This window comes from Olea europaea, chromosome 8 (genome assembly GCF_002742605.1).
Source record: "Olea europaea var. sylvestris chromosome 8, O_europaea_v1, whole genome shotgun sequence".
Lineage (NCBI taxonomy): Eukaryota > Viridiplantae > Streptophyta > Magnoliopsida > Lamiales > Oleaceae > Olea > Olea europaea.
In genome coordinates, this window is record NC_036244.1 from 13,128,671 (window position 1) to 13,140,623 (window position 11,953).

The following is an 11,953-nucleotide window of genomic DNA, read 5'->3' on the forward strand; positions in this document are numbered from 1 at the left end:
TGTAATGAGGTGAAGAGAGAAGTTAGATCCAAAAAATAAGAAACCGTGAACCGAAAACTTAACATTGCTATCACTTAGATAAACTCGAATGATCCCTAGAGAATGTATAAAACTTATCGTGTCATTAACTAATTGTTTTAAAATTGGAGGAATAAGGATCAAGTTATCTTTAAATGTTGAATATTCATTTTTCTGAAGTAGAAGTTTTTAAGGGAAAGCAAAAAATTCAGGTTAAACCTGGTATTCGCTGGCTCCGTCTTGAACTGGAGGAGGATTCCCCGCCTAATTGGGTTCAACTAGGCAGGAGGTCAATATGGAGAAGAAGGTCCCCATCTCATTTATAGTCTATTTCGAATATAAGTCTTTTATTCACAAAAAAAGGAAAAAAAAAATCCTCATCATTTCTGAAGAAAACATGTGTTGTTCTATAAATTTACAAAATAATAATAATTATTATTATTTACACGAACTAAGCACATTAAAAATGTAAATGTAAAAAAATAATAAAATAAAATAAAAATAAACGGGAAAGGGAAAGGGAACCTACCCCGCTCCACTCCATCGGAACCTCACCTTGCCCTACCTTACCTGCCTTAATCGGGTACGAGATAAGGAGACAAAAATACCCAATGGAATGAAGGATGTGAATGGTTGCCCCGATCCGACTCGTCCCATAACTATCCCTCGAGGACTTAGGTGTCAGGGACTACTACCTCATCGTGAATAAATGGTAATCTTTTTTCTTTTTTTTTCTTTTTTGTCAAATAATAAATGGTATTTACACACATTTTTATGTTAATGAATATAAATATTTATGTTAATATATTATAATTCATTGTGGTGTCATAACCGAATGTATAAGGAAAAAGAGTTGCCGCACAGAAACTTTGGGTCATGGGACTGTACCTACCCTCCTAAATTAAGGAGAAAATAGGAAACGTATTTTCGAAAGGATTAAACCCCCTGTCCCGGGTTGGGGACAGGGGTGAAAACAAGGGCGCTCTGAGACAGAAAGCACGATTGTTTTCGAAAAGAGCACAAGGGATGTTCACCTTCACAATGAATATAACCATCACAGTAAAAAGCATTTTTATCAGTTTTATGTGGAAATGTTTGGATTCGACCACGGTGCTTTTGCTTGTCCTCAAAGTTTAAAAAAAAAAAAAAAAAAGGTTTTATGTTTTGGATAGTTTACATGGAATGGAATTGCCTGTATTTGAAGTCTATATGCATTTTCGAACTATGCTCTCGTGTTCATTTTGATTGGCTTTAGCAGGAATTGAAAAGGGCACGGGTTGCATTAAATAGTTCTTTTATTGATTCAGAGCGAACGGTTGGAGGCAAAGACCAGTTAGACATAGGCTAGGAAGTGATTCTGATTAATTTTAATTCTCCAAAATTTCGACTACAGACATGCGGTGCACATTTTACCATTCAATTTCAATTGACTTTACTAATACTAGCATTTTTGGCTTTTGCGTAAAAGATGAAAAGAAGCTAGTGATGGCAAAAAAAACTCGTTCTGCTCCGCCCCGATGGGCCCTGTCCCGAATGGGGCAAAAAAACCCACCCGAATGGGCGAGGCTAGGTGGGGCGGGGATGCTCAGCCCCTAACCCGCCCCGTGAAGGAAAAAATATAAAAAAAAATTAAAAATAATTTTATTTCTAGACAATTCATTTGTTAAAAACTCTTTTTGAATTTGTATTTTATTATCTAATAATAACATAACTTGAAACTTTGAAAATGTAAAAAAAAATTAAACGGGGCAAGAAGTTGCCCCGTCCCTGTCCCGTCGCCGCGCCCTTAGACGGGGCGGAGTGGGGGCGCTCCGCCTTGAACCTGTCACATTGCCATTCCTGAAAGAAGGAAAGAACCCTCTTCTTAGTCTATTTTTGGCAGACTATTCCATGAAAATAACGTACGAGTTAGACTTTTGATCAAGAATTGAGTTGAGCATATAGTTTAGATTTTTTTTTTTAAATTTTTTTATTGTAAAATGGCCCTAAAATAAACTGAAATAGTTGAAAATAAAATAAGAGTTTTTTTTTTTGTTTTCTTTTTTTGTGCCTCACTGTCTCCAAACTTTTATAAATGTGGTAACTATGGAATTCAACCTTTTATTTGTGCACTTGTGTCACAAGCTTTTAACATAGGTGCACGGTATCTTCACATGATAAATGTCTATTTAGATGTTAAATGCCCAAAGGACACACTTGATGTTTGATTGAAACAGGAAAATTGTTCAAAAAAGCTTTCCTTTATTCAAAAAATAAAAAGGTGCATGTTCAAATTATATTAAATATTGCTTCTTTTCTACAATCTTACCGTTTCCGTCAGAGTTTACACACGTGATGTTTGGCCATTTTGACGACTAAATACATGTAATGTAACATGCTTACAATGTTAATTTAGGGACATGATTGTCACTTAATGAAACGAATCTACCTTAATCTATAATCTGTAATATATTAATCATTTTTTGGACAATTTTAATAATATCATTTCGTTTTTCAATATATAATAAATACTACAAAATTCTTATCGTGTATGAATTTCATATTATTAATTCTCAATTAATTAACATTCATATTAATCTTTACTTGATGAATCTTAATCTACATGAATCTAGAATTATTATAGATGAATTTATTTCTATTCATACATCTAAAATTTTTAATGGGTGTTTAAATTCATTTATTAACAATTAATTCTTATGTACCAAATATAGTATAAAAATGTTGTTCATTTATAGTATTTCATCTGACAAAAAATTTGAATCATAGAATTGAGTTTTGTAAGTACATTTTCTTCTTTTAAATTTTTATTCTAAATTTTATTTTCTTTAGATCATTTGAAACTCATCAAAACCTCTTAAAAAATTTGTATCAAATATTACTTTAATAACATTTATGAAGTATTTCAAGATACGTTCAACTTTGATTAGTAATTACAACATTGTTGCGTATATTTAAACTAATAGAATCAAAGTATCAAGACTTGTATGATTGTTTAAGACAATATTTCATGTTCTAATTCAAAATTTCAAATGTAAATAGTGGTTCAAAGCCTAACTTTTACTTATAATTTTTAAATTATAATCGAAACTAGAAACACGTTCATTGTAGAACTTATATTGTATTCTTCATAACAAACTATTAATAGTCCAATAGAATGATAGCAAGTTGTTTTGGTCATTGAATTTAATGTTGTCAAAATCAGTTAGTCCAAAAAATTGAGAATCGATTTGAGAACTAGTCAATTATATATGAGAATCGTAAAATAATCAACCCATCCTAAAAAGTGAAAAATTGACCAGTTCATTACAAAAACTACTCGGTGCACAATAAGAACCACTTGGTTCATTAGTTGATTGTCTTATTTTCTCAAGATCACTGTCCAATCAGAATATATCATATTAGTTTAGAGTTTACTCATCTTATTCTACGATTTTTTTTTCTTTTTTAATGAATGGAACCTCGTTACTCATTTCACGGTGTGAGAAGATAGGTATCTCTATTCTTTAAAAAAATAAAAAACATTCTGGTAAAGGAATTTCATAAAAATTTATTTGAATTGTGCGTATATAGGTGTCAACTCGAGAAACAGATACACCAAAATTATTAGTTAAATAAATATAAATTCTATATCTTTGAAAGATTCTTTACAAATAAATGAAATAAATTATTATCTTAATTTATTATTTTTTTGCTGACTGCTGAGTCAATTTTGGCTTTTCGTTGGGTTGAATTTCTCTTTTACTCAAGTTTTTCTTGTGATTTTACCCAACAGAGTGGGGCCAACTCTGAATCGTTTAATCTTAGCTCATATAGACTATAGATTAGAAGTAATTCAATCAATCAAGTAACCAAAACCACCAACCACCCACTCACGGATAATCCAATCTTACTGCCGGCAACTTGTTTCACATGCTATGTTTTAGAATAAAAAAATCTCGAAAGTTTTAGATATTTTACAAAAATAAATAAATAAATAAATTCTTGTTATAATTTCGTTACTCCCTTTTTCTGGTAAAGTGAAACTCGAAAGTTTTAGATATTTAACAAAAAAAATAAATTTTTGTTATAATATCATTGCTCTTTTTTTTTCGATGGAGTGAAGTTGTTTAGTTTCATTTGATAAACAAGATAAATCGTTTCAATTCTTTATTTCGTGAGTGGCAATCCGTCATCCTTCTAACTTGTGCACGTGAATATGAATATTGACAAAAATGCTTAATATATAAGTCGGAAGGAAATTATTATTTTTGATGATAGACGAGCAAATAACGTAAAGTAGTTGTCATTGAAAGAAAAATAACATTTAAAAACATATGTTAATATCATGTTAATTGGAGAGACATTTATTTACTAACTTTAATTAGACGAGGCGATTAAACATTAAGATAGTGAAATTGGTGACGGCATGCATATTGGAATTCTTCCATTTGAAGACAAAACTATTAGAATAGACTAGAAAGAAATGGGGAAAAAAGGAAAATATTAAATTATTTAAATAATGGAATTTATAAGAATGTGAGATTTATTGGTGGAAGAATCCACCAATTAAAGATAAATTAAAGACAATGGAATGACTAGTTCCCAACATGCCCACAAAGCATATAAAAGTGGGACCAAATTCAACACCTGTCCAACTTAAATCTATATAATTAATTACTTCTAGATTAATTATGAGTGAATTCAGATGCTTTTGGGATATAAAAAATAGGGTTTACTTGTTCTAATAAGATTTGCCAAGATCTTCTTCATTAATATTTTATGATTACCCACTTCTTAGTATTCCTACTTTGTTTAGCAACTACTATCCTAATCATTTTTTAATGCATCTAAATACATGGTCAAGATAAACATGAACTTGAATAGTTACATTATCCTTCTTCTCATAACGGAAATCTAGATTACCATATTTTCGATTAGGTATTTTGTAAAAACAAAGCTCTCATTTGGTTGATTTTTCTAGCCAAAAAATTAATTTTTTGACCGTTATTTAACATGATCAGTCGTCATTTTTGACTTCTTCCCTCACCGATGAGATTCACTTTTTTCTTTAACGATCAAAAAATTAATTCTAAGAATCAATACCAAACAGACCCAAAATATTCTACCGAAACTGGTCTAACCACTAAGGTCACTCCATCTGTAACGAGGTTCCCTTAGAAGCGTGTCACTTATTATACTAATTGTTACAATCAAACTGAGTGTAACTCACATTTCAAACCTACTCAGAGAGAGAGAGAGAGAGAGAGAGCGCGCAAGTAGTTATAATTTCGTAAATCTAGTCGTAATTAGACCCTTTAAAATTACTTATGTATATAATATATATAATTATGTGGAAATTTTTATTTTTCAACATTTTAGTTCGACTTAATTAATTAATTTTTTTTTTAAAATTCAATCCTGAATTCATCCTGATTGGAATGCAATTATTGTCAATATAATTATATATATGAACATGATTTAAAGTACTATTGTAGATGGGACGAGGCACCTAGCGAACAATTAATACAGGAAAAATCCACTAATTAGTTGGTCAATCAAAATAATCCAAATATAATAAACTTTTTCAGTACAGTACTATATTTGTTTTTAAAGCTAGATCTCCTTTCATTGCAGGTGATTATGTCTCCATCTTTTTCTTTGACTTTTGTCATTAACATTAATATTAATATCACATTTTCTACTTTTTAAGCAAGGAAGATTTCTATTCAATTGCTTAGGTGCTACCAATTGCAATAATTTATTATAATTTAAAGTGCTTTAATAGACCACCAAATTTCTTAATTATAGTATTTGTACATATATAGACACACAGATTGAATCATCTAAGGTGGGAAAATAATATTCTTGTTTAGAGGTAGATACAGAATACACTCGCATATTATATAAAGCTAGGTACATTAGTTCAAGAAAGAACATTGTTCATTCTCATCATCTTTAAAAGTGATGGAGAAAAATATTACTGATGCAGAATCATGCATGGAGAAGAAGGTGAAGCTATTTGGATTCGAGCTCGATTTGTGTCAAAAACGGAAGGAAATTGAAGGAGATGAAAGTGTGAATTCATCATCTTCTTCTACTGTAACATCAGGAAGAGAGAAAGCTACCTTAGATAAGGGCGAAAATGAGAAATTCAATAACGAAACAAGCCTTGTGCCCAATAAATTAGAGATTGATCAAGAACAGAAGAAATTCGAGTGCCAATATTGTTTCAAGATTTTTGCAAATTCACAAGCCCTGGGAGGCCATCAAAATGCCCACAAAAAGGAAAGAATGAAGAAAAGGAGGCAGCAGCTTCAAGAAAGAAAGGGAAACATGATCAACTATTACCACAATATTCAGCCCTTTCAGAATTCTAACAGATATTATGGATCTTCTGCATGGTTTTATGATCCTTCATGTCATGCTCAAGCTGAATTTACACTCTATGAGGAGTCTCAAATCAGCTTCGGCCCGTATCAACGCCTTCCGTCTCAACAAGATACGCATATATTCAGCCTTACGTATCCTGATGATAATAGGTCGAGAGATCGGAATATGACGCCAGTCGTCGTCAGAAAGCCCTCATCTTCGCCTAATCCGAAGAGTAATTGCAAAACTTTAGATCTTAAGTTAGGGTTGAGTTTAGAATAATCCACTATTGAATCTCAAGTAGAGAAATATTGGTTAGGATAATTTACTTCTTGAACTTTTATTTCTATTTTAAGTTAATTAGGGTTAAACCACACCTATGGCTCCCGTATATTGTTGAAATGCAATGATTTGTATTAATTAAGGTTCATACACTTTTGTCAATCATTCTTAGAGATTCAGCACAAAATGAGATTTACTTCTTTGTTCTTAGATCCTATAAGAGTTATTTATATAATTCTTTTTCTTTTCTTTTTTTTCTTTTTGTTGCATCAAAAATTTATGTAAGAACTTCGTTTGGTGGTTTTTGCAAGAAATTATTATGGAAATAAAGACCCATTAATAAGCTTATTGAGGGACTGAATTTTCAGTGAGGCGAGCGCACCATTTCATTAATAAGCCTACTGAGGGACTAAATTTTCAATGGGGTAGTGCGAGGCGCCACCTCGGCAGGTGGCCCACACACCTCGGGGATGTGTGGTGGGCCACCCACCGAGGTGGTGTACATTGATAGGCGGTACGATCGCTTCACTAAAGTTTATCTCCTATTAAGGGCTTGTTTCGCAAGGTTTAGTCAAAAGTTGCTTATGAGATTAAGAAGTTACTTTTGAATTTATTTGAATAATTTTTTAGTAGTATTTTGTCAAACTAGTAAATTTTTTAAAGAAAGTTAATGTAAAATCCATAGAAAACTTTTTTACAAGAAGGAAAAATAAAAATAAAAATAAAAATCCTGCCAAATGATATCCTCCATCGTGCTCTATCAATTGGATAAGAATCAATTCCCAAATGAAGGAATTTTTCCTTTATATATGCATGTCTGAACTTTGCATGACAAACGAGAGTACCACTTTAAATAAAAAATGGATTGTTGTTATGAAAGAGAGAAAAAGAGAACAGAGGATAAAAGTTAATAGACTTGTCTGTATTTTATTAAGAACGAAAACCCTATATTCATAGAAAAAAATTAAGGATGTAATGATAATAATTACTATAGATGCAAGGGTACAATTGTAATTCATTAATAAATTTACAATTCATAACACTATCCATTGAATGACACATTATAAAATATCTGCCTTGTTAAACATTTGGTTGATAAAAATCCATTGGAAAAAAATCATATGAAGGAAAAATGGTATAATTATTTTGGAGTATTAAAAATAAATGATGCATTATTGAAACCTTACGAGGAAAACCTAGTGGGATAAAACTTAGGCGAAGGAAAAAGAGTAGAATTACTCTCCTTGATGTTGATCACAAAAAATCTTTGAACCAGTGCATTCCAATCTCGTGAACCGATTTCTTGAATGTAGATGTCGACAATGCTTTTGTAAATAAATCGGCTACATTGTCACTTGAGCAAATTTGTTGGACATCGATATCGTCATTCTTTTGAAACTCATGTGTATGAAAAAATTTTGGAGAAATATAAAGCCTGTTTGGGAGTGATTTTAAGAATTGATTTTTTGATCGTTAAAAGAAAAGTGGGGTCCACCCGTGAGAGAAGAAGTCAAATATGACGGCTGGAATAGTGAAATAACGGTTAAAAAATCATTTTGGGAGGGGGGGAATCGATCCCAAATAGGCCCATACTTTGTCTTGTCATCTTTGATATAGTTTCCTTTGAATTGTGCAATACAAACTGTATTGTTTTCACATAAGATTGTTAGACTATCTTTTGTTAAAGTTAACTTGCTTGATACTTGGATATGATGAGTCATGTTCCTCAACCATACATATTCTTACCCTTCATGGATTATAATAATTTCAGATGGATTTGAGGATGTTGCTATTAAGAATTGTTTTATAGATCTCCATGATATAGTTATTCCTCCACATGTAAACACATATTTAGTTTGTGATTTAACTTTATGTGGGTCAGAAAGATAACATGTATCCGCATATCCCATTAAAGTAAATCTCGACTTTTGATAATAAAATAATCATAAATCAATGGTATCCTTTAGGTTACGAAAAATATGTTTAACACCATTCCAATGTCTTGAGTTGTTGTAGATCTTTATCTTGCAAGGAAATTTATAGAAAAATTATGTCGGGTCGAGTGCATTTTGCAAGATAAGTTAATGCTCTAATTGCACTAAAGTACGGTACTTCAAGACTAAGAATATTTTTCTCCATCTTCAAGTAGACGGAATGGATCTTTTTTCATATTAAGTGATCAAACAATCATAATTGATGCCAATGGTGTGCATTATCCATATAAAAAAATTTTACGACTTTTTTAATATATGTAGATTGATGAACAAATAATCTTTTTGAAAAATGTTCAATCTGCAATCCAAGACAAAATTTGTTTTTTCTCAAATCCTTCATCTTCTGATTATTTTTCAAATAATCAACAGTTTTATTGAACTCTTCAAGAGTTCCAATTAAATTTAAATCATCAACATAAACTGTTACATTGCAAATCCAATATTTTGTCTTCTTTATGAAAACACATTGACAAATATCGTCATTTTTATAACCCTCATTGAATAAATATTCGCTAAGGCGATTATATCATATGCGTCCAAATTGTTTCAATCCATATAATAATCTTTGCAATTTAATATTAAACATGGTTCTCGATCATTTATCGTTTGTTTTGGCACTTTAAGTCATTCAGGAACTTTCATATATATGTCATTATGAAGTGAACTATATGAATAGGTAGCTACTACATCCATAAGATGCACATTGAGCTTTTGTGACGCAATCAAATTAATTAAGAATCTAAAAGTAATAGTTTCCATGACAGGAGAATATGTTTCTTCATAATCGATTCCACGTATTTTAAGAAATCTTGAGCTACGAGTCGAATTTTATATAATGTAATTTCATTATTTTCATTTTTCTTTTGTAAAAAAATTTAATTATATCCAACAAAGATTGTATTTTCAGGTGTTCAAACTGCAAGTCCAAACATTTATTGTCTCTCTAAGTAAATCAATTGTGCTTGCATGACTTCTTTCAATTTTAGCCAATCATTTTTGTTTTGACAGTCTTTAACAGACTATAGTTTAGAATTCTCATTTTGCATAATATCAAGAGTTAAATTAAAGACAAAAATATTGTATATAACTACATTATTCTGTTCCTATAATTTATGAGATAACATATAATTTATTGAAATCTTATTATTTCGAAAACTCTTGGTTCTTCAGAAACCACATTTTCAATATTTGATTAATCAATCTTTTATAATGTTATTTCTTCCGAAATTTTGGTTGGTCTTTCTCTTATACTTTTCTTTTTTAAGGTACAGAATCTTTTAAACCAACTGGTCGACCACGCTTCTGATGTATTTAAAATTTATTTGCTACAATAGATTGTCCTGCAGGGACATTAATTTTGATTGGAATATTTTCTACTGGTATATATGACTTTGTCACTTTTCTTGGGTCAACAAATACATCAGGTAATTGATTAGCAATTCTTTACAAACGAATAATTTTTTTAACCTCTTGCTTGCACTGATTATTGTAGGGATTAAAGTAAGATAGAGTTGTTTCATTCCAATAAATTTTACCAAGTTTTTCAGGAGTAGTTTTTCCCATCATAAAAGTTGGGAAAGTCATTTAATCAAAATGACAATCTACAAAACGTACAATAAATTAATCACCCGTTAAAAATTCAAGATTCCTAATAATGGATGTGAATCAAAATCCACATAAATCTTAAATCTTCGTTGGAGGACTAATTTTAGTATGTCGTGGGTGTGAAATAATGACTTGGTTAGTAAAACCAAAAATTCGTAGGCGAGAAAAATTGGGTCATGATCAAATACAACTTGCAAATATGAATATTGATATAAGAAGTGGGTTTTATATGAACCAATGATGCACCATGTAATATGACATGACCCCAAACAAAAGCTGTGAGTTTTATTTTCATAAGTAATGATCTAATAATAAGTTATAAACGTTTAATAAATGACTCCGCTAAACCATTTTGTATATGGATATGCGCAATCGAATGTTCAATTGTAATCCCAATTGACATACAATAATCATTGAATGCTTATGATCTAAATTTATCAACATTGTCAAGATGAATAGTATTGATTGAGTAATCGGGGAACTGTGCTTGTTATTTTATTATTTGAGCAAGTAATCTAACAAATACTACATTCCTAGTGAAAAATGGGCAAACATGTGGACATCTAGTAGAATAATCAATTAATAACATAAAATAATGAAATGGTACACGGTTGGTGTATTGGCCCACACATATTTCCATGAATTCTTTATAAAAAAATAGGAGATTCAATATTAACTATTGTAGTCGAAGATCTAATGACTAACTTGCTTTGTGAACAAGCTATATATGGATAATTATTAGGTAAAATAATCTTCTAGTCCTTTAAATATGTCTATGTGATTTGTTTATCATTCTACACATCATTATAACTCTTGGATATTCAACTCGACCATGCTAAAGTGTTGTATAAATTTTTTTGGATTAATGAACTTCTAGTTTGTGACAATATTTCATTCAACTACTTCTATAAATATATAAAACATACCAGATGAGAGTACATGAATTTTTTCTTTCATCTGCTTCTGACCAAATGCAAAAGAAGTTATGCAAAGATATTCAACATTATTTTCTTGAATCGTCTTAATGTGATATCTATTGCAGCGGATATCTTTAAAACTAAGTAAATTTCTTATGAATTTGCTATAATAAAGTATATCATTAATATATAATTTTGTATTATTTGGTACGATAATACGAGTTATTCCTGAGGTTTCAAAAATATTCGATACACCTGATATTGTATTAACATTATTTTCTACTAATGTTAAATTCAAAAAATATTTTTTGTTTTGAAAAATAGTATATGTAGTTACACTATCAATTAAGTCGGTGTCTTGACAACCCATCATAAATCTATAAATATAACAAAATAAATGTATTTAAAAATTTTGAATTTGGCCCTGTTTAAATCCCATTATTTCCTCATTAAAATGAAAAATATGATCGTTATTTATTACATCAAGCTACCAAATTTGACTTTTTATTTCTTATGTGGAGCTCATAACGACTATATTTTTCATTCTCATTTTTACAACAATGTGGCTCAAACGGGGGCTTGAATTTAAAAAGTAAACACAATTCAATAATGTGAAATTAACGATGCATAATAATATATTTCAAACTAAATTTTTAAAATAAAAAGGAATACTAGAGACATAGAAAATAAATTCTATATCTTATATCGCACTACCTTCAATCAAATGATGAATATTTTCATTTGGATCAATAAATAAATCGAAGACATTCAAATGAGTCATAGAACCAT

At 30.3% G+C, this 11,953-nt stretch overlaps 1 protein-coding gene across 1 annotated transcript; it reads left to right on the forward strand.

Annotated features, from left to right (window-relative positions):
• The first annotated feature begins 5,834 nt into the window (after positions 1-5,834).
• LOC111398845 (zinc finger protein 5-like) lies at positions 5,835-6,844 on the forward strand. Its single transcript, XM_023025964.1, has one exon. The coding sequence runs from the start codon at positions 5,962-5,964 to the stop codon at positions 6,646-6,648; it is 687 nt and encodes a 228-aa protein (XP_022881732.1). The 5' UTR covers positions 5,835-5,961; the 3' UTR covers positions 6,649-6,844.
• The last annotated feature ends 5,109 nt before the right edge of the window (positions 6,845-11,953 follow it).